General features: G+C 46.5%; 1 protein-coding gene across 3 annotated transcripts in view; it reads right to left on the bottom strand.

The window, feature by feature from the left end:
• The window catches only part of NPAS3 (neuronal PAS domain protein 3), a 671,384-nt gene that overhangs the window by 33,974 nt on the left and 610,281 nt on the right, over positions 1 to 27,129 (bottom strand). For all 3 annotated transcript variants that reach the window (XM_039914095.1, XM_039914093.1, XM_039914094.1), the window contains one exon: positions 12,033 to 12,151. In XM_039914095.1, coding sequence (XP_039770029.1) covers positions 12,033 to 12,151 — 119 coding nt within the window. The remainder of the gene's footprint in view (positions 1 to 12,032; positions 12,152 to 27,129) is intronic.

Below are 27,129 nucleotides of genomic sequence, written 5' to 3'. Positions count from 1 at the left end.
TTGGTCTCCAACAGCTGGCAGGATTCCCAGACACCTCAACCTTCTCTCAGATGGCAACACTGAGGCTCACGCTCACACTTTATTCTTGTAATCCAGCTAATGCCACAAACAAGGGCCGGGCTGGTAACTAAGATGCCGCGCCTTTGGATGCCATACGCGAGGAATTGGGGGATAGGATTTCTGAGCTTGGGTCTATGGTGCCTTGGTTTATCTCTCCTTGGAATCAATTTTTGTCATTTTTAATTGACTGATTTTTCCCTTGTTTGCTTAACATTAATTGATTGTTAGGCTCCCGCAATTAATTCCAAAGGTGGCAAGTTCAACACAGAGAAATTAATTTTCTTTGACTAAAATATGTTTTGGGAAGTTCGGGTTATGGGAAATCACCTTCAGCTTAATCATCACGGAAGCTAGGTGGTTGTGTCCTTGGCGTCTTTGCACCCCAAGTCTGCCAGCTAGCAATACTAACACTACTAATGAAAGAGCATTGGTTCAGAATCTCCCACAATGGGCTAGACTTTGTAATCCATCAGTCGATTACATTTACCTCTGCACATAGTAAGCGCTTAACAAATACCAACATTGAAGCAGCGTGGCTTAGTGGAGAGAGCCCGGGCTCCGGAGTCAGAGGTCATGGGTTCAAATCCTGGCTCTGCCACTTGTCAGCTGTGTGACTGTGGGCAAGTCACTTAACTTCTCTGTGCCTCAGTTACCTCATCTGTAAAATGGGAATTAAGATTGTGAGCTTCACGTGGGACAGTCTGATTACCCTGTATCTACCCCAGCGCTTAGAACAATGCTCTGCACATAGTAAGCGCTTAACAAATACCAACATTATTATTTACTGAGCAATGCACTAAGAGCTTGGAGGAGTACACTATAACAGCATTCGTAGTTACAATTCTTGAAAACACACACAAGGCAGTCACTGCTGCTATGAAGGGTTATTGTTAGGTTTGTCCTGCTTTCTGATTCTATTTTTTAGGTAGATTTGATGAGGGTACAGTTGGAAAGAGCCATTTGCTAGACAGTAATTTGGAGTGAAGATCTAAGGCAGAGGATTCTCTCTGGGCAGAGACCCAATTGCACACACCCTGTGCAACCTGGAAGGTGCCTCCAATCCCCGCTCGAGAACCAGCAGGAAGAGGAATAAAGCAACCTGCTCTACTTAGACTACCACTAGTGACCTAAAATCCTTTAAACTTTCCTAGAACTGCTATCTAGATATGGCATCTAAGCGTTTACTATATGCTGAACACCAAGATAGATACTAGGTTATGAGTCTGGACACGGTTTCTGTAGCACCAGGGACTCATAATTGGAATAATCTTATTCTTATTTAGCAGATGAAGAAACAAAAGCCTAGAGAGGTTAAGTGACTTGCCCAAGGTTGTCCAGCAGCACAGGCCTGGGCAGGGATTCTCCTGACTCCTAGTCCCAGGTTCTTTCCTTGGGGCCACATTCTGCTATACCACACAGTTTTACTATGCCAATGACATTCTGTCCACAACACAAATGTGTTCTAGATAGAAGATGATCAATCAGTCCATCAATCAGTGGTACTTATTGAACGCTTACTGAATGCAGAGCACAGAACTAAATGCTTGCGAAAGAAAAAACAACAGTTGGCAGACACGCTCCTTATTTGCAAGTAGGCGTAAATAGTGGTTTGTGAAGAAAAGGTTGTGCAAAAATTCCATGGCATTAGCCAGTGGTGTTCTACTCCCCAACCTCGGCTCCAATCTCACCTGCTTGCTGGTCCTTTGAGAAGCAAGTTATTGTGTCTGGGAGCAGGACTTTATTAGCCCTTTTTCAATTGGGTCCTTGTTGGCTACCTCCCTGGCCGCGGGGCCAGAGGGGCAGAAAGGAGAATGTGAGGTGGCTGGTTCCTGGGAGTTAGCAAAAGTGCCATTATTTATTGGTCAGGTTCCTGTGGGGCTTTGACCAGTCTTACAACTTGGGGGACACAACAATCTCCCCCACAGACACTGGCAGTTTCCAGGCTGAGCAAGTGCAAACCTAAGTGGCCCATCTCAAAATGCGCCTAACTCTCCTATAAGTGCCATCCTCTATTAGGCCATTTCTCCCCTGGAGTTCATTATTGTGGTTGTTGTTATTAGTAAGAGTAGCAGTGGTAGTAATAATAATGATAATGCAATCTGATATTAATTTCCAAAAGTGCTTTTACAACCATTCTCTGATTTGACTCTCCCAGAATTCCTGTAAGGTCAAGAGATTCAGAATTTCGATTCCCACATTACAAAGAAGAAATGGGTTCAGAGAGGCTGAGTGACTTGTTCTAGGTGTCACAGCAGGGCCCTGGCCAAGGGGGCACTAGAACCCAAATATTCTGCCTCCGAGAATTGTGCACATTCCGGTTAATAAAAATGTGTATTTTTTTGTTCAATGCACTGAATTAAACTCTGGGGTAGATACAAGATAATTGAGGTGGATGTGGGCCCTGTCCCACATGGGGCTTCCAATCTAATAAGTAGGAGGGAGAACAGGAATTGAATCCCCATTTTAAAGATGAGGAAACTGAGGCACAGAGAACTCAAGTTGTCCACATAATCTCTTTTAAGCCTTACAATATGCACATCTTGAAGAGGGAGTCTATTTTTTTTTTTGGTGGTCCTTGCCCCCCATCCTCCCTTATGTAGGATTTGGAACAATTTCATCCTAGTCTGTTTTGAACAATGCTATTGGCAAAAAGAAAAGAGAAGTCAGGAAAGCCACAGGGCTGTGTGGCTCACCCACCCCTAGAATGGCACACTTGTCTTCCTGGGCACAAACACGCCTACCCATCACTTAAGACCCTCCCCTCTCCCACTCCGCATAAGAGTGGTTTTGTAGACAATATGACCCAATCCAGCTGTTAAAACTGGAATAAGGAGAAGGTCAGGAACCTCAGGCTTTGTGGATGTGTTTTTTTCCTATGGATTTTGGTTGCACAATCTGATAAAACCTGTGACTAAATGAACATTACAATTTGTATTCCTCCATTCCTAAGTTTATTGGCTGGTTTTTCTCCTTTGGCTCTGCCTGTAAGGTTCATTACTTACAGTTACTGCAGAATCAATCTGCGCTGGCCAAAATCAGTGCTGGGATTTATAGCACAATAACGGCCCAGCCATCCAAGCCCCGGGTTCCACGTGAAAGGGCTCTGGGTATTCTCCTCTGAAATACCTCCCCAGAGCTGAGGGGGCCGTTTTTATCCATTTTGTGAAATTGTCACGGCCGGGTTTGGAGAGGAGGAAGCCTGACAGGTGCAGAACAGATTTTCTCTGCAGCAAAGGATCTTTTCAGAACAACAATATTATTGTATCCCTCTAGACTGTAAGCTCCTTCTGAGCAGGTAATGTGTCTACCGACTCTGTTACACTGTATACTCCCATATGCTTGGTATAGTGCTCCGCAAACAGTAAGGGCTCAATAAATATCACTGATTGATCGATCAAGTCTCCCAGAACAGAGAAGTGAAACTCAACTTCTTTAACCACCCCGTGAAGCTTGCTCTGTGCTGTTCTTTACCAAATACCACATACAGGTCATGTTCTTGCTTATTACAAACCAACCAGGCTTGTTTTACATTTCCTAGGGCACTAGGACAAAGCTTCCCCCATCAGACATGCCCCCTGATATGGGCTGCATCAGCCAGAAGGCACAGGACCCTATAATAATAATCCTGGTATTTGTTAACCACTTACCACATACTAATAATAATGTTGGTATTTGTTAAGCGCTTACTATGTGCAGAGCACTGTTCTAAGCGCTGGGGTAGACATAGGGGAATCAGGTTGTCCCACGTGGGGCTCACAGTCTTAATCCCCATTTTACAGATGAGGTAACTGAGGCACAGAGAAGTTAAGTGACTTGCCCACAGTCACACAGCTGACAAGTGGCAGAGCTGGGATTTGAACTCATGACCTCTGACTCCAAAGCCCGTGCTTTTTCCACTGAGCCACACTGCTTCTCTGCTTCAGTAAGCACTGGGGTGGATACAAGATAATCAGGTTGGACACAGTCCCTGTCCCACAAGGGGCTCAAAATCTAAGTAGAAAGGAGAACAGATATTTAATTCCCATGATACAGAGGAAGAAACTGAGGCCCAGAGAAGCAAAGGGATTTATCACACAGGAGAGAAGCAATGGAGCTGAGCTCATTGAGCTCATCGAGCGTGACTCCCAGGCTTGTGTTCTTTTCATTAGGTTACACTGCTTCCCTCATGTATCATCTCAAAATGCCAGGGAATCAATGGCCAGTAAAGCTGAAGAGTGGAAGTGTGGATTGGCCTAGTGTTCTTGCCAAGGGTCCATACTGTGAACTTCTCTGCATTCCTACATTTTGATGCAGAGAATGTCAAACTTGAGTGTGAAGCATTAAAACGAATGACAGTGCAAAAGGCAGTTGGCAGGATGTCCTCCCTAAAACTCAATTTCATAATATGCATGTGATTACTAACAGACACTGACAAACTTCTTCCTTGATGAAGAACAACTGAAAAGTTGTTGGCCCAAAGTTGTTGACCTAAATTTAGGCTGAGCCTGGCCTAGTAGAAAGAGCACAGGACTGGGGATCAGGAGACCTGGGATCAATCAATCAATTGTATTTATTGAGCACTTACTGGGTGCAGAGCACTTTACTAAATGCTTGGGAACTACATACACTTGGTAGACACGTTCCCTGCCCACAAGGAGCTTACAGTCCAGAGGGACAAGTTTACAGTCTAAAGGTCTAATCCTGGCACCGCCCTTTGCGTGCTGTATGAGCAGGGGCAAGTCATTTACCTTCTCTGTGCCGCAATTTCCTCATCTGTAAAATGGAGATCTGATCCCTGGTCTCCCAAACTCTTAGGCTGTGAGCCCTGGGTAGGACAGAGACTGTTATCTAATTTGATTATCTTGCATTTACCTACCCCACTGATGACAATGCTTGGCACACAGTAAGTGCTTAATAAATGCCACAATTATTATCATTACTATCTAAAGCTCTTCTGTTGACTTCTACTATCAAATTCTGCTTCTTGCCTCCTAAACTTATGAATTCATTCAACTCTATGGAGACTGAATACCATCTAAAAGGATGTTTGCTTAGCTTGCCTCAGTTTTGCACCAGCAGAACCTGCAGAAAACTTTGACCTGTTTCCTGCAGGAGAGTTGGTAGGCTGCCAGGATTGGGTGGGAAGGGGCAAGTCGGGCAGATAGAGATCTGGCCAGGGAGGCAGTGAGGGCTGAGTAACCAAAGATCTTTTTAAGGATGGATACTGAAATCTTGGAAAGCATTGGGGCTATTAGGCTCCCTCTGCTCTTTTGGAAGCCAACGTGTTTGAAAAGTCACTGTGAGTATCTGCTTATTTGGAGGAGAAAAAGACATCTGAGCAAGAAAAATAAATAAAATCAACCCAATAAAAAGTAGCTCAACTAATGGTCTTCGGCACAAAGCCCTGGTGTTTCATATTATCTTGGAGAGAAAGATAAAGTGCTCGTAGTCTCGGCAGGAAAGAGAAGGGAAAAGGTTGATTCACTTTACAGAAAATGTAATTAAGCATTCAATCCATGCATGCAGAAGTTCTCGGGGAAAAAACAACAACAAACTATTTGTGCATAAAATAAGCCTCGCTTATATCGAAAATGCAAAGAATTAATTTCAGCTTTAAACACTCTACTACGGCTGGCTACTGCTGGTTTTGATTTTTAATGGCTTATAACTATTGAATGTTTGCATGGCTGTAAAGATTCAGATTTTATTTCCCCAAGTAATGTGTATTTGGGAGAGTCACTCAATAGCAGATGAGCTGTGACTGATCTGACACGCACATATCTGATTGGAACAAAATGAACTGTTGCTCAGACCACACATTTGCAAAGGTTGCTACAATTAGTTGGAAGAATGGCTTTAAAGCTGACCAGCATCAGACACATCTGATTTAGAGAAGCCTTTCTTGTTTGTTTTTTCTACAAGAGAATCATCATTCATCAGGGAAGTCGCCCATTTCCCCCAGATATGGGGTGCCAGATTAAAATGGAGGGGCAGGATGATGAGAGGGGAGAATTCATTTCTAAATTAGGAGAGGTGCTTCTGCTGGGGAGCAGGGAGTAAAACTGTAAGGCTGCTGTTTCATGAAATACCACTGCAGTAGCCTGATGCTCAAGAGAGAAAGAATGAAAGAGAGTTATATATATATATATATATATATATACATACAAATATGGATTGATAAAGAGAGAGAAGGAAAAAAGGGCAAGAGTAAAGAAAAAAATGAGCGAGAAAAAGAGACGGTGAGAACAAGTGAGAGTGAGCAAGACTTAAAAACAAATGAAAGTAAGAACAAGAGGAGTGAAAGAGAGGAAAGGGTGAGAGAAATGGAGACAAAGAAAGGGAGGGAGGGAAACCTGCAGTTCTTGGGTCATATGCTAGAGAGAGGAGTTTGAGAGATTCAATCCTGACTGACTTCAGTTTTCCCTTTTCAGGGACAGTATGACTCTGCCTGTCCCTACTTCGTCTTCCAAACCAAAGCTTTAAGGTTTTTGGATACTTCACTCTCTGTGGCTAAGACTCCCAGATGACTCTCCACTCTCGAAAACCCATGTCTTTGCCAACACCTCCCTAGACCTCAGGATAGAGGAGCGATGGTATGAAGGAGAGCCAATTCCTGGAGGAACTGCTTTGCCTGCGGAAAATGCTCTCTGAACTGCTGAGAGAGGCTTTTCTGGGCTCTTGTTGGGGGTAGGTGGTGGGGAGGGAAAACAACTCCCACTATGGTCCCGCCTGCATCTGGGCTCTTGAGGCCTAACTCTCTACTCTAGGTCACTGAGTGAGAGGGAGACCATGAATGTTGCTGGAGGTTTCGGAGTGTTCTGCCTCTTCCAGTTTTGGGGAGCAGCCAGGTTTTCACCTGAGCAGTGAAAATTCCCCCCACCACACCCAGAGTCCCACGTCCTGAAGTGGGTCAGCTCTAGGGTCTGCGTATGCCTTGTTCAGTTTTCTTTCAAAGCACGGGGAGTAATAAAGACTTCCAGTTCATCTTCAGTGAAATAATACCGCTGAAATATGACCTCGTTTTTGATGTCAGCGATGATTTCTTTTTATCACCATGATGTCAAAAGGGAATTATTATTATTAGAATGGTAGATCACCTAATGATGCTGTGAAAAAGGAGGGGCTGGGGAATATTAGAAGCCTAAACAGCCACAATCCTCACCAGCTGCATTCTCATGGGGGTGAAGCTGAAGCAACTCTTAAGGAGTCCAGGTGTGTTAACTTTATCTTGGGCAGTCAATCAAGGGTTGGTCCTTTCCTCCAAGTTTAGAGCAGGCAGAACAACAGTTATTCTTTTAATCTCTCAATGGGTGGGTTCCCCAGGTTTACTGTTATTATAGTTATTATTATGATTAATAATAATTGTGGTATTTTTGTTACGTACTTATTATGTGCGAAGCACTGAACTAGGTGCTAGGGTAGATACAAGATCATCAGATTCCACATGGGGCTCACAGTATAAGTGGGAGAGAGAAGAGGTATTATTGGATCCCCATTTTGCAGATGAGGGACCTGAGGCACAGGGAAGTGAAGTGACTTGCCAAAGTTCACACAGCCAGTGGTGTCACCCCTTCTAGACTGTAAGCTTACTGTGGGCAGGGAATGTGTCTGTTACATTGTTGTATTATACCCTCCCAAGTGCTTAATACAGTGCTCTGCAAACAGTGAGCACTCAATAAATTCCACTTATTAATTAAATGTATTAAGTTCTGGGATAGTTACAAGATAAACAGGTCACATCCAGTCTCTGTCCCACACTGAGCTCACAGCCTAACAGAAGGAGAATAGGTAATTAATCCCTATTTTACGGGCGAGGAAACTGAGGTCTAGGGATGTTAAGTGACTTGCCCAAAATCTCACAGCAGGCAAGTGACAGAGCTGGGATTAGAACCCAGGGCCCCTGACTCCCAGGCCCATGCTTTTTTCCAATAGGCCATGCTGCTTCACCAAATGAGCAGAAAAATGAACCAACAGTCAGTAAATAGCCTGGGATTTTCTTTTGAGCATGGTTCTTTCTCCCCCTCTAGACCGTTAGCTCGTTGTGAGCAGGAAATGTGTCTGTTATATTGTTGTTTGCACTCTCCCAAGGGCTGGGTACAGAGCTCTGCTCACAATAAGTACTCAGTAAACACAATCGATTGATTGATGGCTTTGGGGAGGGCAGGGGAGGGCCACTGATGCTCACTGCCCTCCTTAGGGCTTCTAGGCAGACCAAGTGCCGACCAAAAAAATGAGTGAAATTTTAATGGTATCCCTGGATCTGACCTTTTGTGGCTAGGTTTCTCAAACAGCCAATCAGAAGGAAGGAAACTGCTCCCTCATGTTAACTCTCAAAGCTATCAGGGCTAAGTGACCCTGTGATATTTTAGGGCCTAGAGAGGTATGCTGATGAGCAGACCCCATGCTCCTGAGTATGTCGCTCTAAGAAGCTCTGGGGTTGGGTGGAGCCATTTGCTATTGATCCCTGAGCAACTGGACCGTCTGCTGTGTTAATAGGAGAGGCTTTTCCATCTGTGTACACTCTAACACAAATAAAAGACCAAAACAAGAAACCAGAGCCCACTCTTTTCATTGAACCCCTCCAACCTGGAGAAAGGATACTCAGTTTCTATAGTGATTTGATTTGGGGGACAAAGTTCCAACTACTTGGGATCTAGTGTAGACCAAAACAACAGTTGTTAGCTATTCAATGGGTTAAAGGGGTTTGGTTATGGTTCAGGTCTCTAAACGATTTGGGAGAAATTTTGGATAAAAAATGACTTCTCAATTTGTATCCTAAATTCAGGAGATTGCATTGGTTATTCCTGGATTTGCAAACATCTGGGAGACATCTGCAATTTATTTTAATATCCGTCTCCCCCTGTAGACTGTAAATTACTTGTGGGCAGGGATCTCATCCACCAACTCTATTGGGCTTTCCCAAGCTCTTAGTACAGTGCTCTGCACACAGTAAGGATTAAGTATACACCACTAATTGAAATTTTGGGCACTCTACACCCCTCAGAACCAGAGGGATGTGCATGGAGGTGATTGGGGGTGAAATTTATGATAGGGTTCAGGCTCTTCTGGAGTGGGCAGCCTATAGGCCTGGCACCTCTGAACTCTGCACTTCAATTACTCTTAAATGACACAGAAAATAAAATGTACAACTTGGATTTATCAAGCTTATAAATTGTCATGAACATCAAATCCTAACTGAGTACTCTACAACAGGGCTGCTCTTTCAAACAAACTTCTGTTGACACAGTGTGCCACAGAATCATTGTCCTTAGTTATCACAAATGACAATACCAATCGTACCACCCCTCAAAGTTGCTACCAATCAAAAATATGAATTCACATAATGGCCAGGGTCTTGGCATCTCTTTCCCTCCAAGTTCAGCTTGGGGACGGTGCTATGAAGGAAACCCAGGACCTGCCTATGACATCTGGCTGGGGGTAGGACTCACTCCTCGAATGCTTTGCACAGGCAGTACTGAAGTGAGGCAGCTGAGCAATCAGGGTGGCATAGAAAATAGGGAGTTAGTCCTACTCCCCTCAGCCCAGAGAGCTCAGACCCAATAACGAAAATCTCTCCGAGAAGTCCTTGTAGTGGAAAAGAACTCAGGGCTAGTCTTTACTTATTGTTCCTTAAGGGAAAAAAAAGAAAAGAAAAAACAACAAAAAAAAAGAAAGGAGGGGGAAAAGCTGCAACAGCAGTAAATCGTGGGGAGTGCAGTGAGCACAGAGGAATTATCATCGTTGTTTCTTTTTATTTGTGTTTATTGTATGGTGGCAGGGTGATTACTGGTTTTATTTGAATTTTTTATTCGCTGCTAGATTTACTTACTGAAAATGAAGAGATAAATAGGGTCGTTCCTCAGCTACAGCAAGTCACTGCTAGTGCAACAGTGCCCCTCACCACCCATCCATTTTCCCTCCCTCCCTCCCTCCCTCCCTCCCTCCACTGGACCGCTCACCCACCTAACTTCTGAACAAGCTTCATGACCCAATAAAGTCTTGATAATGGGAAGGCCAAATGGGTTCCATCTAGCACTCAAAAATCCCAAGCACAATGACACGCATGACATCACGCACATTGAGCCAGGCACCCAGTGTGACATACGAGGAGAGTCACAGCTTAGGTCAGGCCAGCTAAAGGTCCTGTCTGAAGGCCTTCTGCCTTGTTCACCAATTCTGGCTCACCATCCTTTCATCTTTCTCCAAGAGCCACTGAGGCAACAGTCCTGCCTGCCACTGGACACCAGAGAGCATCGAGTCCAGTACAGGCTCACAGAAACATTTACTAATCCCAGCCTAGCCCAGCAATAACCAAAAACCCAGAGCAACCAAAGGACATGAAGCAGGGCAGTACACAGCTCAGATGGAAGGAGGGGAAAGATCAAGCCAGGCATGTGATAGAGGACTTCTTTATATTTTGGGTTGACCTGATATTCCTCTGTATGCTCTTTATGATGTCAGGAAGTGGATGCTTAATAATACAGAAAATTTGTGTGGCCAAAGGCCAGGTCCAGAGGCTCACAGTGAGCTGCCTACCTTGGGTCATGCTGCTATTTTGGAATTCCCTGTGATCTGGAAAGCTTGAGGGGAGCTCGGCTGTAAAATGACAGGCATGCTGGGAATGATTCCCTCTGAGCCGCAGCTAGTCTGCTGTGGGTTCATGCCAGTCCCAGGCATAATGGTAAGCACATTAATCCAAGCACTTATCCTATGCTGTCTTGATTACTATTGTATCAGCCTCCTTGCTGACCTCCCTGCCTCCTGTCTCTTCCTGCTCCAGTCCATACGTCATCTGCTGCCTGGATCATATTCTACAAAAACATTCAGTCCATGTTTCCCCAGTACTCAAGAACCTCCTTTGGTTACCTAGCCACCTCCACATCAAACAGAAACTCCTTACCATCGGCTTCAAAGCACTCGATCACCTTGTCTGCTCCTACTTTACTTCACTGCTCTCCTATTACAACCCAGCCTGCACACTTCACTCCTCTAATGCCAACCCACTCACTGTACCTCAGTCTCATCTATCTCACTGCTGACCTCTCGCCCACATCTCGCCTCTGGCCTGGAAGGCAGTCTCTCTTCATATCCAATAGACAATTACTCTCTCCATCTTCAGAGCTCTATTGAAGGTACATTTTCTTCAAGAGGCCTTCCCTGACTAAGCCCTCATTTCCTCTTTTCCCACTCCCTTTTGCGTCACTCTGATTTGCTCCCTTTATTCACCACCCCCTCAGTCTCACAACACTTATGTATATATCCATAATTGATTGATTTATATTAATGTCTGTCCCCCTTATAGACTGTGAACTCATTATTGGAGGGGAATGTGTCTACCAACTCTGTTATACTGTGCTCTTCCAAGCGCTTTAGTACAGTTCTCTGCACACAGTAAATACTCAATAAGTATAATTGATTGATTGAGTGGAAGTACTCACCACCTGTAGGATAACAATCTTTTCAAAGATATAATTTCCCACGACCGACCTCATCCTCCCACTCTGTCCCTCTGGTCATCCTTCCTTAAGACAGTGTTAGCAGGATCCCAGAAGCTACTAGGAAACCGCAATGGGTTAATACTGACCACTTGTATGGATGCACAAATGTGACAAACGGGAAGAAAATCAGATGCATGCCCAACATTTTGCAGCCGCGGTCCGAAGAATTAGCTCAATTTGACTTCTCTTCTTCACCCAAATAGCCCTCAGCTTTATCTGCAGCGTCTGAAGGATCATCAAGAGGTGTTTGAGAAAACAGCACTTTCCTGGGGCTTTCGTGCCTCAGCAAAGTCTGAAGCGGAAATCAAGCGGCTGATTTAACAGAGACTCTCCCCGGTCACCTCCTGCCACCCTTCTGCATCCCGAAGGGAGAGTACAATTAAAGACCTCTGGAGCTGTCCGCCGACACGCACCCACATGGCCCCGAAAAGGAGCCAGGAACCGCCCAGGTCTGACTGGAGGCGGGAAGCACTCTGACCACAGAGTGGCACTTACCTTATATCCTGATGATTTGATGTGCACTCCCCGCTTCGTCAGGGTAGATTTCATTCGGATGAAGAAGGATCGCTCCAGGGTGTTGTCAGTGGTTAGTAGACTGGGGCTTGTTGATTCCACTGGGAGGAAATGACACAAAAACAACACAGACGCACATACACGTGAGTGAGATTTGTACTCAACTCCTCAAAGCCCCTGCTCAGGTGCGATCCTTGAGCTCACTAAAAATAAATGACTGATGGATGCTAAGAGTACGGTAATCAATTTCCCGTGTTTGGAAAACGTTTACTTTGCTGAATGAAAGAAAAAAAAATACATGAACACATGGTAACTCAGGTCAGGCTTTTTAGCAGGAGAATTTCAACCTGGTTAACTCCTTCTTGCAATCCCTGGGAGAGTTTAGAGCAGAATTCCAAGTTGCTGGAGGTGGCCAAGTTTGGAGTTGTGGGGGGAACAGAGACCTCAGCCTAATCAGTCAGAGGCAACTCACTTTAGAAAGGGGGAATACCCATTCCCTTTCACAGCAAACAGAAGCCCCTGATCAAGGCCTTCTGCTGGCTGTCATCTTTTTACGCTCCACTCTCATCTCCATCAATTGGTGGTATTTATTGAGTGCCTACTGTGTACACAGCACTGTACTGAATGCTTGTCAGAGTACAACCCACCTACACCCAGCTCATCCTCTTTATTCTTCCCTTCCTCATTTTCCTAACTCTTTCTCTCCACTCTCCTGTGGCCTGCTCAGTGCTCCCTCTTAGCCCCCAGTCTGGAACTCCCTCCACCTTCAAACTGGCCAAGTCCCATCCCTCCTCACCCTAAAAGCCTTCTCTCTTCCTGGAAGTGTTCTCTGACTGCTCCCGCATCACCCCCGGTCATGTGACCCCCCCAGCCCCCTTCCGCCCCTGACCGCTGGTGTCCATGGGATGACAATCAGGAAATCATGACGATGTGGGTGCTCTTTGGGCAATGGGGAGTCGCTCCCAGGCCCAGCCATGCCACGCCACCTGTAGAAGAGTTTCTGAAGGTGAAGGCCCCAAGAGGCCACACAAAGACCCCATAGTAGCCCCCGAAGAACCTACGCTGGAGTGGGATCCCTGTTCCCTCTGGCTCCAGGCTGTCAGTGGGGAGACTCAGTTGGACTTTGTCTGGAGCCCTGACATGGGCCAGGAGCTGCTGGACTGTGTTAGCATCTGGGGGTTCACTCGGGTACACTGGTCTAGAAGTTTCAGCTCCCTTTGGGCTCCAGCCTCCCCAGAGGGGCTCGACTCACAGTCTTCCCTTAAATGACCTAAACACACTACCAGGCCGTTTTCCTCACAGCTCCTTGTGGGCAGGGAACATGTCTCCCAATTTTGTTATATTGGACTCTTCCAAGTGCTTAGGAAAGCACTCTGCCCACAGTAAGCACTCAATAAATACCACTGATTGATTGATTGATTGAACTGTCCCTAAATTTGCAAGGTCTCTGGCACCCCTCATTCATTTTATGGGTTGGGGAGGCTGACTTTGTTTATTTTGCATATTTGGGTGTGGTCTGTACACCTGTGTTTTTTTTTAATAGTATTTGTTAAGCGCTCACTATGTATCAAACACTGGTCTAAGCACTGGGGTAGGTCTAAGTTAATTAGGTCAAACACAGTCCCTGTTCTGCATGGGGCTTACAGTCTAAGCAGGAGGGAGAGAAAATAGGTATTTAATTTCCATTTTACATTTGAGCAAACTGGGGCACAGAGAAGTTAAATGACTTGTGCAAGGTCACACAGCGAGAACTTGGCAGAGTTGGCATTAGAACCCAGGTCCATTTACTCCCAGGCCCCTTCTCTTCTACTAGGCCACGCTGCTTCTTTGTATATTTGGGTGGGGTTTTCCTGTTCCACTAAAGCAGCATATTTTCACGCCACCTTTTACGTACAAATGAAAGAGGTCCACCCCTTCTGCCCCACAGAAGCATTTCTGACAGCACTGTCCGCCCTCCTCTGTAGAGCAGGCCAAGGGATGGATTGCTTCTGCAAGCGGGGACAGTAGTGTTGAGTTTCCCAGGGATGATGATTATAAACCCTTATAAACCCTAACGGATAAAAAAGCAAAAGCAAATTTTAAATTATGATAAGGAGAGCGACTGTGCCCTCCCCAGGAAAAACCAGAAATTTTTTCCATCGGATTCGAATCCGGATCCGATGAGGCCGCTGGCTGCTGGAAGAAGGGTGGGTGGGAGCCTATGGAGGGTTTGTGCCGCCCCTTGCAGGATGGACCCTGGGCTGGATTGAACCTCTCTCTGGGGTCCTTCTTTTCGTGTTTCTTTTTTTTTTTTCCGAGAGCATGAATCCGATGTCATTTTAAATGTACAGCTCTTTATCACTCGGGGGAAAAGCAGAGCCATGTTATATTTAGTACTTTCATTTCTTCTGATTAAATATGAATTACTATGAAATTTTTCTCATCATCTAACACGCCATAATACGCCAACAGCTTTTTAATATACTATATAAGCACAAACTTCTGCTCTAAGAGTTTAATTTGCCCCTCTAATCCAATCACATCAACCTTATTTCTCTTATCAGAGATTCCCATTTTGAATTAAATGAGCTCATTAGTTTTAATCAAAAGCAGAGAGATCAAAACTTAAACGTAAATGCTTTAGATCAGAACTGTCACTCAGCCGTGCAGTTCTATTTTACTAAAACACAAGATCAGAGACCCTTAGAACCGATTTTTCCTCATAAGGGATGCCGAGAGCTTGAAGATGCTACAGCTTTTTTTTCCCTCTCCCTCCCATTCCCAAGGACAGATTATACATTTAAGGTTAGACGTAATTTCTCAATTTTTTTTTTTCAACCCGGTGGAAAAGGCGAAGCTTGCCAATCTGCTGCTGCTCCTCTCCAGGCCACTGGACCCGGGAGACCGAGCCCCACCAGCCCAGGCCATGAGCCGAGCTTTGGATCTTCATCTTTGGATAACTGGATCGTGTCCATGACAGCGGAGGAGACATGGGATCATCCCACAGCCCGAGACGCAGTCTACGGTCGAAGATCCAGGAACCCTGGACCAGGCTCCCAGATAGATGGGTAATTTAGGCGCTGTTAGTAATCCTCACCGGTTTTCCAACGCGCCGCTTTGCAATACAGAACTGTACTGTACAGTAGTTACAGGGCCCTAATGGGACTGCAGCATGAGGCTCCCTGCTGGCTTGAGAAATGTGCGGGCGGCTGGAGTGATCCGGGATGTTGTGCCTATCAGAAGGTGATGAGGACAGTAAGCCTCCGGGAGCCTCCGCCAGAAAGTCTCTCAACACACAGAGAAGAGGGCAAATCCAGACAGCTCGGGGTTCGGGGGCTGGTTGGCCCAAGCCAGAAGCCGTGGGGCTCGGCCGGGAGTGCTGGTTCTAATTCTAGCTTCAGCAAGGGTAAGAGTCACAGCAAGCCCCTGGAGTCTGGCTGGGCAACTGAGTCTCAATGTTTTCCTGTCCCAGGCTCAATTTGGGTCAGTCATTCAATCAACCAGTGGCATTTATTGAGTGCTTACTGCGTGCAGAGCACTGTGCTAAGCACTGGGGAGAGTAGAGTAAGAATCAATCGTATTTATCGAGCGCTTACTGTGTGCAGAACACTGTACTAAGCATTTGGAGAGAGTTGGTAGACGTGTTCCCTGCCCACAACAAGTTTACCATCCAGAGGGGAAGACAAAGACACAACCTTGCTCTCAAAGACCGGACCTGAGCAGGGCGGAGGCGCTAGTTTGGAAGCTCCTTAAAGGCAAGGATTGGGTCTTACAACTCTATTGCACTGGATTCTTCCATGAGTTTAGCTCATGGATTGATGGACTGATTGATTGATGGACTGATTGATGACAACCTGCTGTAATATTGGGAGCCAAGTTCTTGCAGAACAACAATCATCTCTGTACTGGCGAATGTTACTCTTCCTGTATTCTCACATATATTGATGATTCCATAATTATCTTATCCCATGCCAAGAACCCCCAACCTGAGATGGCTCTGAAGAGTGAAATCTGCAGTTAACTGCACCTCTTTCTCCCGCTCTCAGACTTAACCCACTCTCCTTGGAGAAGGCCTGACTGCACCCAACCCATGCCAAAACACCACTGCCGGAGGCTCATTTTCTAGACTCGGAGATGTTCTTGGACACAGGGCCTGCCTGCCTCCCTATTCCTGGCAGGGCAGACCATGATTTCCACGGGGTCTATTTTGCGATTAGTTTTTTCTCAGTCTCACCGCCTGTCAGAACTCCCATTTCAAACAGGAATTTGGGAATGAGTCAGCCCAGACAGACACTTCCCACCCAAGCAAATGGTTTGGAAGCAGGGAATAGGTGGGAGGGAAGCCAAAGCAGAATAAAAAGGCCTCAATCTACTCTGCAGCTTCTGTCCTGTTTTTGGTCAGTGAGTGTCTTCTAGTTTCTGAATCTCTAACATCCCCTTCATCGCCTGGTCCCAACTGCCTCTGTCCGGCTACCAAGCGTGTGGCTGTGGCCCCTTATCATAGCCCATCTCCTGCCCTGGGGGCGGGTCAGCCCCTATGCCATCCAAAGGCAATACTCAGTTAAAAAAGAAAGAAAACAGTATTTGTCCCGCAAACTCCCAGACTGTCTGCCTTACAGTGACCTGGTAACAGAAGAGGCCAACCTGAAATGAAACTATGTTCTGCTGCCTTGGATTATTTAATCTGAGCATTTTGTTTTTGTTCGCTTTTTCCCCTGAAAAATCATGGCCTTTCCCCATTCTTCACTCCCAAAAAATTGTGGTTCAGGCTGGAGCTTCCAGAACTTCTTGGGAAGTCTGCAACCTCCTACTTCCCACTCCTCTGGTAGTTTGCTGTACCTGAGGCGAAGGGTCAGAATCTCTTCTCCTCAGTGAGAAGCCATGGACCGGTTTGAGGAATGGCTATTTCCAATGAAAAGCTAGAGGACTGGAAGATGGAAGCAGAAATCGAAGCCAACGGGAAAAGAAATGAAAAGACAAAAGACAAAAATCCCCAGCAAGAGGAACGCGGAAAGCTGTGCCTTGACCGCAACCTGCCAACTGGTAGGGGTGGTCTCTTCCAGATGCTCCGATCAGAGCCTACTGAAACGCCTGCTTACCAAGCACCTTCCATACAACTCAGAGTGACACACTAAGGTTGGATTCGATACACTATTGGCCCAGGAAATATGCAAACGAGTCGGCTTGTAAAGGAAAAAAAGATAAAGATTTGGTGTTTGATAGACTTATCACTGGAGAAAATTTAACTCCGAAAATCCCTTTGGAAACATTACAGCCCACTAGGTTTTAATCCATTATCTAAACATTTACAGATTTACCCACACTCAGCCAGCAGAGCGGGATAGCTGGTCGCTCCACGGGGGGGCTACCACGGATGGCTGAGTGAACTGTACACAAACTCCGCAAGGTACCAGTCTCATCGCTGCCCTCCGGGCTCTCCGAAGAGTCAACAAAGAGGCTCTACTTTCTGGGGAGGAGGAAGAAGAGGTCCCTACCTGCTCCCATTCAGCTTTGGAGGGATGAAGAAAACGCCTCTTTTTCAAAGAAAAAATATTTCTTCAGCCTCTTGCTCACATGAAATGTTACTTCCTCTGCTCTCCCTCAGTCTTAGCCAGGAGAGATCAGGAAGTTCCTCCGGGAACCTTAAGCAACTTGATTTTCATGGAAAGTTTCAGCCAGAAACTTTCAAGTGAGGAAAAGCCCTTGAAGGATTACTATGCTGGTTTTGGATTGACCTTCTCTTTCCTGCATTGGGTCCCTTTGCATGAGGAGCCGCAAGAGCCGATGTGCCATTTTGGGGAGATCTCTCGGGGAACTGATGTGTGGTTTCCTCATAGGGCAGCAGTCATTCTCCTTTTGCCATCAGACGGTCTGGTTCTTTCTGACATACATGCAGACTCTGGGCTCTCTGTATCCCAATGGCCATGCAGGTTGGGCCCTAGCAGAGGAGGGGCTCATTCTCGGACCACCCAGAGGACTGATTCGATTCTGGCTTCAATGGGAACCATGTTTTCCCCCTTCCCTCATTGTTGTGAATTTTCAGCTCTCGTCTAGTAAACTTGTGCCATCATTAATTGAAACTCCAGAGCAAAGCTGGGATCCCGATTTCACCATTTGCCGGCTGTGTGACCTTGGACAAGTCACTTCCCTTCTCTGGGCCTCAGTTTTCTCATCTGTAAAATTCTCCTCTCCCCCTTAGACTACGACACATATGGGACAGGAACTGGGTCCGACCCGATTATCTTGTATCGATGTGCTAGTCAGAGTGCTTGGCACAGAGTAGGTGCATCACAAATACACGATAATTATTATGGACGGGGACCGTGTCTAATTCCCACTTGCTTATTCTTTCCCAGCACTTAGTACAGTGCTCTGCACACAATGAGCCCTTAATAAATACTCTTCCTACTACTACTATTACATAAGACAGCTCACGGTTGGCAGGGACCACCCACAGAGGTCTTCTCTGGGCATTCAGGGCAACAGAGAATGCTCTGATGCTAGCTGTTCTCTGGCGATGCTCCTGGGCGGGCCTGCCTTTTTGGGGTTTTTTGAGAGCCACTATAAAGGCAGCTACTTGAGGGGTCTCTTTCAGAACAATGTACATGCCGGTGGTTTGGGGGAGAGGGTTCCGCGGACCCTCTGCAGATTGCTTTAAAAATATTACATGCATGGGACCGAGTGGGACAGTACTTTTATCACAACTATAAAGTGTCTGCCAGCCAATCCCTCATCGAAAATGCACTCAATAACGCAGGGCCTTTTTTTTTTTATACATTTTTTACGACAAACATGATGTCAGACAAAGGGCACCAGCACCAAGTCTTTGTACTACAATACAAAAATCACAATACATAAACACCTTTGAGAAGGCAGCTTGAAACCCCGTGTTTTCTATTAAAAAGTCATGTTCAATCTTCACTGTTGATAGAACAGAATAGCTAACACAGAGAACATTGTATATCAGAAAGGTCAATAGTTATTATGAGCTACAAATATATTTTTTTTCCATCCTCCAGGCTGTTTAGCGCGTATCACAGCATGAGCAGCTGTCTTCTTTAATGCTTTTAAAATTAGAATCCCAAAGAGGAAGAAAAAATTACGTTTGCAATGATTGCTCTTTGCTTTTGTAAGTTTACTTTAATACACTATTTTATATACATGAATCTCCCATGCTGTCTATCTGAGAGGCGGCAAATGGCTTCGTGGCCCGCACTGAGCTGCCATGTTTGTTTTCGTAGGCCACTGGTCCAACTCTCTCTCGTGCCTACAGCTGTGGCTGTTGCCACTTAAAAAGAAGCCATTTAACAGCAACAGCCTCCTCCTTGTTCTCCCAGTGGGAGGGGAAGACTCTACGTCGTGCCCCCTCCACGTCGGCAAAGGGTGGGAGGAATTTTGGAGGGTCCAGGGGAGAGTTTGAATGGGAAGCTAAGGTCATGAGCTTCTTCCTTTTACCTCAGTGCCCTCCCCCTCAACCTGCCCACCAGAGCTGCTCAATCGATTCCCAACTTTGGGGAGGCCCTCTGGCCTCCCCACAAGCCCTCCGAAGATGGCTCCCATGGTAGAATGATCCAGTTGAACCTCTGGGGATTTCTGGGGTCTCCACCCAGGGACACCTGAGTGATCGCGGCATCCAGCCAGCCCGCTATTCCTGTCTGCTCATTCTGCCAGTCATTTCCTCCTGCTTCCCGGGCTGGCCGAGGTAGAGAAGCCTTATTCAGGCTGAACCAGAGCACCCCCTGTCCCAAAGTTTCTGCAGGCTGGCATTCTTGTGCTTTTCCATATTTATACATTTTTTTAACAGTGTATTTTCGCTACTCAGGAGCCTGCACTGGTTTTTTTTCCCCAAGTCTGAGATCACCCCCATGGATTAACAAATGATTGAGGTTTTTCTCTTAAAAGACTCTTTTAAAAACTGTCAGATTCAGCCCAAGACAAAGATTTATTATGAACTATTTAAAGGGCTTAATATATGTATCCCCTAAGAGCTCTTGGAGTAAACTAAAAAGGGAGAGTGGAATTCTCAAAGAATGGGGAAAATTCTCCAATGCCTCCCTTTCTTCCCACCACGCTGGCTGGGGGCCCCGAAGATAAAATGTCCAACCTGTCACACGCCACGCATCTTCAGAAACCACATTCCTGCTGCGGCACAGTCACGAACAAACAATGGAGTCCGTGTGCAAGGGAGCTCTGACAGGCGGCTGCAATTTACTCTCTAACCCGCTCACTCACACGCAAATGCAGATGTATCCTGTACGAAGAGCCAAGCCGCTGAGCAGGGCGCTAAGCAGCAGTGGAGCTGTTTCTGCCTTCTAAGTTGTTGATGTTGACGATGATGTTGGCTTCAGGGAGGACACAGTCCCTATCCCGCATGGAGTTCAAAGTCTTAATCCCCATTTTACAGATGAGGTACCTGAGGCCCAGATAGAAATGAAGTGACTTGCCCAAGGTCACACAGCAGACATGTGGTGGAGCTTGGATCAGAACTCAGGTCCTTCTGACTCCTAGGCCCATGCTCTAACCACTAAGCCACGCTGCTTCCATCGCTTTGAGTACTCATCAGCAGCCAAACTAATAGAAAAACAGCATGGCCTAGTGGAAAGAGTAGGCCTGGAAGTCTGGAGACCTGGGTTCTAATCCTGGTTCTGCCATTTGCCTTGGTGTGCTTGGGCAAGTCATTTAACTTCTCTATGACTCAGTTTACCCATCTGTAAAACGGGGAGATAAGTTAACCATTCTCCCTACTCCCTCTTAGACCTTGAGCTCCGTGTAGGGCAGGGACAGTGTCCGATCTAAGTAATTATACTGTATTTACCCCAGTGCTTAATAAGTCCCTTAATACATGCCACAATTAAATTAATCACATTTTCCTTAATGAGCTGTTCTTTTCCCACATGTTTCGCCTTAAGCACTTTGATAGCCACCCCAGCCCCACAGCACTTATATAAACATCCTTTATATCCTCTTTTCCCTATCCGTGACTTATTTTAATATCTCTTGCCCCCTATAGACAGGGACTGTGCCCCTTACTCTTTTATACTGTATTTTCCCACACAGTACGGCAGCCTGCACACTGTAAGTGCTCAATAAATACCACTGATTGATTGATTTATGGACTCTCCCCACCCATCTCCGTCCTTGAAATGCACCAATACATAAGACTTCATGGGGAAATGTTAAGGCACGCCCTGAGTATTGCTTTTACCCAGTTAGTCATCGATACCACCCTAAGGAGAATTCTAGCTTTAGGAGAAAGTGGGGCTCTAACTGAAATCATAAGCTTGTGCTCCGTGAGGGCCTGGCTCACAGTCATTCACAAAAGCACTAAAGGAAGATTTCTCAAAGGCCATGGAGGCAATCTGTCTTCTCTCAGGTCCACACTGGCCTACTTCAAAGATGGCCAACGGTTCCAAGACAGAGGTAAAGCCTGCTCCTAACTTGCCTCTTTCTGTGGCCTCAGAGTGGGAGAGGGGATGGGGTCCAAACAAAGTCAGAGAAGCAGAGACAGAGAGGGAGACCGAGAGACAGGAACACAGAGAGAGTCAGAGTCCACATAAAGAGACACAGAGAGAAACAGAGAGACAGAGACAGAAACAGAAAGAGAGAGTGAAGATAAATAAATGGTCAGAGCCACAGAAGAGACAAAGAATGAAGGTAAATCCACAGTCCAAGATCAGAGAGAGAGACAGAGAGAGGGAGAGAGAAAGAAAGAAAGAGAGAGAATAGCAGATCCAAATTACTACAGACAGGCAAAAACTACTGTATAACTTAAAAGACAAAGTTCCTTAGACACCCAGACAGCTTTCTGAACACATAAGCTCTCAAACAGCACATGGCAGGATATATCACCGGCTACTAGTCCAACTCAGCTGTGAGGCAGACAGAAAGAGAGGGACAGAGAGCCTCAGAGAGTTCTGTCTCCTGAAATTCAAAAGTGGCACCCAGCAAGAATGACTTTCATTCCCAGGTGACTGTGGGAAATGTAAGCCCTTGTCTTCTGGGAGATGTAGTTCCCAGGCTAATTTTCTCATCCTCCTTCAGTTCCTTGCCCTCCCTCCTCTTCTACCAATAAGGACTGGTCACAATCTGGCTCGGCCAACACCTGCTTCCAGGTGAACTTGCTCTGCTTCGGAAGGGGTGGTCTCTTTGCTACCTGGGAGGGATCCATATAGCCTCGGCTGTGCCAGGGCAAGCAGGTAGAGGGGGAAGAGGGAAGGAGGAGGAGGAGGAAGAAGGCATGATGGTTGCCCAGGCAGGAGCCCCTCGCTCCGCCTCCTCGGGGGCAGGCCAGCCGAGCAGAACCCCAGCGATGCAACGCTCAGAACAAAATGGGACTTGGGAGGTGTGGATGGGGGGAGCCATCCGCATGCCAATTCCCAGGATGCCTCCGTGGCTCCCGGCACTATCCTGGCGACGCTTTTGTATCTCCTCATCCTGGGAACAAAGGGAAACGCAGAGCCTGAAGTAGGTCAGCGCGGCATTCTGGCACTTCTCTCAGACAAGTGACCAGCACACGGGGCGAGAGGCAGGCGCGGGCTTCTCTGCAGCTGCCAGATCTGCTGAGGGGTCGGTCTGAGTGGACACAACGCTGGGGTTCCTGCTGGGATTCAGGCTGAGCAGGCAAGAACGAACCCTGGGGACCATGGAACCCATCTACCCCCTCAGACTAGGGCAGGGGGTGGGCATGGGGGTGCCCTTGCTCCTGTCCCTGATGGGAGGGAACCAAGCCTCTTGCTCCCTTTAACTCTTTCCTGGCCTTGCAGGAACATACATTCTTTAGTATTTATTGAGCTCCTTATGATGTGCAGAGCACTCCACTGCCTGCCTTCTGGATGCAGGGTTCTAGCCTGAGAGCCTATCATATGCAGGATACTCTATTGTGACAGAGCACTGAATCAGATTCATAGGAAAATACAGTGAGAGTAAATGACATGGCTCCTACCCTCGAGGAACATGCAGTCTCATGGGGAAAGGCCAACAGGCACAAAAAGTGAATACAGACAGTGGGAGCATGAGGAAAGATTTTGGATACAAATGGAAAGAAATAAATAAACAGCAGGGGAAGGGTGCATGGGACAGGAACATAGGATGGGAATGTGTGATAGGACATGAGTCGGGAACAAGGGATGTAAATGCAGGGGGCAAGAATCAAAAGGGAGCACCAGACAGGGTGTAGAGTTGGGAGCCAGAAGGAGGAGTCCGGAGGGCCTTGCCGGGCAGACCCCACCAATGGACAATCATCTTGCACCCTGATGAAACCACAGACACTCTTCTCAATCACCAATGCCTTGGCCCCTAGACACTGGAAGTTATGTGAAGGGTTGAGCTCTGGCTGGGATGAGCTAGGGGAACAATTCATGAATTTCTCCAATTCTGTCAGCATGGGAGCCCAAGGAATGCCATGTTCTCAGGAGCTCAGGCCGGTCAATTTTCAATGGGCTGCATGTCAGCCGTCCCCTTGGGACACCCCTTTTAGCATCTTCTAGGAGGCCAGAATTTATCTGGGGATTTACCCAACAACTCCTCGTCACCAGTTAAGCTGTTATTATTACAGCTGCTGCATTCAAAATAGTTTTTCACTGTCATCTGACATTCTGTATATTAAAACAATATTATTAAAAAATCACATTAATTTTATCCTGGTAAATTTTTAATGTGCAGCTTATAGGGTAATCAGGGAAGATTTATATATTATACATGCAAGTATGGAGTTTGGTAATAAACGCCGGCCTTGTAAAATGAACATGATGAAAGAGTTGGTAGTTCTGCGGAGGTGAGTTGATGAGAACTTTCTCTCGGGGGTCAGCTCGATGGCCAGATGTCCCAGCGAACTCCGGGCCCTTTCTGAGACCAGCCTGGGGCCTAAATTGGTTTGATTGGCTGGTGGGACCATGAAGTGACATTGTTTTAAGTGACCTGCCCAAGGCCTTCTCCATGGCATTCGCACTGTGCATACTTCACATGCTTGATTACCCTCAGTCATTTGTCTTCTGATTTTTGACTAGTTTGGATTACCCAAACCCTGATGTCCCTCAGCCTCACGCTGTTAATTATCCTCTCTGTGGCTGGGCTCAGGAAGCACAGTTAATCCAGAATCGGCTGGCTTCCCCTTTATCTCCTCTGTTGCCAAAGAGCGGAGGAAGTCCAGCTTCTCCCACTACACCCCACCCTGCTCTCTTGGGTCACTCAAGCTAACCTACTCATCTAGCCTGGTTCTAGTCTCTCCCTCCCCATCTTCAAAACCCCCTTGAAATCCCACATCCTCCAGGAGTCCTTCTCCAGTTACATTTTGTTCTACTTAGCTATTACCCTCTGTTAACACCTCAGTGTTTCTGTTCTAAGGACCATCTTGCAGTCCCAACCCTCAGTACTTATGTATACGACTCACCTGCCTTATTAATTAACCTTACTCATCTAAATATCCATTCTCCGCTCTCCCTTCTCTCTGAAACCTCTATTCAATCCAACCTCAATCCCACAGCATTTATGTACGTAACTGTATATTATTTGTTTATATTAATGTCTGTCTCCCCATCCAGACTAAGCTTGTTGTGGGTAGGTAAATGTGTCTACCGACTCCCAAGCATTAGTACAGTGCTCTGCCCACAGATAATAATAAATATGCTTGATGGATCTGAAAATGATATTGTGTTCATCTCTTTCATGCGGAAAACTCCTTGAGGACAGGGATCCTGTCTCCTAAGTCTATCATACTCTCTCATGAGAAGCAGTGTGGCTTAGTGGAAAGAGCTCAGGCTTGGGAGTCAGAAGTCATGGGTTCAAATCCCAGCTCTGCCACTTGTCAGCTGTGTGACTTGGGGCAAGTCACTTAAGTCTCTGAGGCTCAGTTCCCTCATCTAAAAAATGGGGATTAAGACTGTGAGCCCCACGTGGGACAACCTGATGACCTTGTATCTACCTCAGTGCTTAGGACAGTCCTTGGCATACAGTAAGCACTTAACAAATACCATTATTCTTATTATTATTTTGCCACCAGCAGACACAGAACAATGACTACTGATTGTCTGATTTAATCTAAATAACTAATGAGAATAAAGGGAGCTCAAACTTCAAACCATTAAGCCAAACCTGACCAAGATCAATTTCCAATCACGTATACAAATCCTGCCCCTAGAAGAGCTCAGCTCAGGAAAATTTGTCATATACAACCCATATAAAAGGAAGCGGTTCACAATTCAGCATTAAATTTAGATGTTCTTCCTGAATGCTAGTAGAATTTTCTTATTATATTAGTGATTTTTGTATTCATTTTTGTATTTTGCCTTTGCTATCGCACTGTGAAAGTTGTTAATATGAGTCTCCTATTAGCAACTTTCTATCACATTAGCAAGGATTAAATTTGCAAATGTAATATGAAAGTCTCTAACAGGAGATTAGTGCAAATAGAAACACAGCCTCAGTGGACCTCCTGGAGGCAACGTTGAATGTGTAAACAAACACCTCTTGCTGGCCAAAGTGGGAGTGTCAGAGATGCTGTTCTCAGCTTCACTTCCTGAAGCCTGGGAATTTGGGGTCTCTAAACCAGAGTTCTCAGTCTGTTGGAAGCTTCCTGGGGCTCACAGGACAGAGTAGTGGTGAACAACTGCAGCCCTGGGCTCTACCCCTGCTACTACTGAGGAAGTAGGTTTGCTGCACCGTTAGAAAATGAGGAGAGGAGATGAGGGAAAGGGAGAGGAGGGAGGCTGAGGGAAAAAGGTGAGGCTGTTGGGGGAAGGAGGCCAAGGGGAAAGAGCAGTTGAGCGGGGAAGCGAGGCTGAGGGGGGAAGCAAGGCCGAGGGGAGAAGGGACATAGAGGCGGGATCGTGGCTAAGGGGAAGGGATGAAACTGATGAGAGTAGCAAGTCCAAGGGCTGTTTTCTGATTTTCAGGGGCAACTGTAAGCAGACGGATCTTTTGCCCTTCTTCAGAGGCCCCTGGTTGTAACACCTAACCCAGTAACATCTGGAGAAAGGAGGCTGTGCCCACGTGTTGGAAGTACCCATGCTCAAGGCCAAGAGGGCAGGTCTGACGTCTTTTTCACTTCTCTCCCTCTTTCCTCTCCCCCTGGAATCTGCTACTGCCTGCCAACCCGAGTTTGCTTTCCCCAGGAGGGAGTGCCTGTTCTGGGAGGAAGAGTGCCTGCTGCCACCTGAGAGACCCAGTTCCCTGTGAATCCAGTCCCCGGGCAGGGAAACTTTGCTCTTGCCCAGCCACACCGACCTGGGAATTGGCCCCCAGGCGCCATTCCCTGCCTCAGTTGCAGCCCAACCACGAGACCGGCAAGGGAGGGCTCCTCTCCCCCGAAATAAGATGGTGATTTCAAGAGTGGCAAGGCCCCTTCGCCCAATATGGGGTGCCAGAAGGCTGAACAAGTTAAAAGAAAGACCTTGGAAACAACAAATGAGCAGCTGGGATCCCGGGATGCCCCCAAAGAGTGAGAGCATCGATCCGTAATCAATCGGTTCATTCAGCCACCTCCCTTAAGTCTGTGGATGGGCTGGGCCTCGTCTGGTGGCCGCAGAAACACGATGCCCAAGGAAACATGCCCCCTGCCTGATCCTAAGCTAGTGGGCTTCTCTGGTCCCCTCTTTGTGCAGCGGTCACTTAGGCAAATGGCCATCACAGGAGACAGGGGACATGGAAGAGAAGAGATAACTTGAAAAATGCCCCTGAATTCACACTTCATTTTTGGAAGCTGTCATGAGACCCACTCTCCCAAGCACTTAGTACAGTGCTCCACACAGAGTAAGTGCTCAGTAGATACCACTGATTGATCACGCTGATTGACATGCTGGTTTGATGGCTTGTCATGGGTGAACGTTCCCTTCAGGCAATATCCAACACCTAGTTCTTATGTATCTCTCAGCACTGTGAACACAGCCCATCTCCCAACAGATATTGAATGGTCATTCTTCCCCACCAGACTGCAAAATCCTGTCTACTTACACTATCGTACTCTCCCAAGCGTTTAATAGAGAGCTCTGCAAGTGCTTAATTGTAAGGTCCCTGTGGTCAGGAATCATGTCTACCCACTCTATTGTAATCAATCAATCATAGATATTTATTCATCATCATCAATAATGGTATTTATTGAGCACTG

This window comes from Ornithorhynchus anatinus, chromosome 14 (assembly GCF_004115215.2).
Source record: "Ornithorhynchus anatinus isolate Pmale09 chromosome 14, mOrnAna1.pri.v4, whole genome shotgun sequence".
NCBI classification, from domain to species: Eukaryota; Metazoa; Chordata; class Mammalia; order Monotremata; family Ornithorhynchidae; genus Ornithorhynchus; species Ornithorhynchus anatinus.
This window is presented reverse-complemented; position numbering and strand designations above follow the sequence as displayed.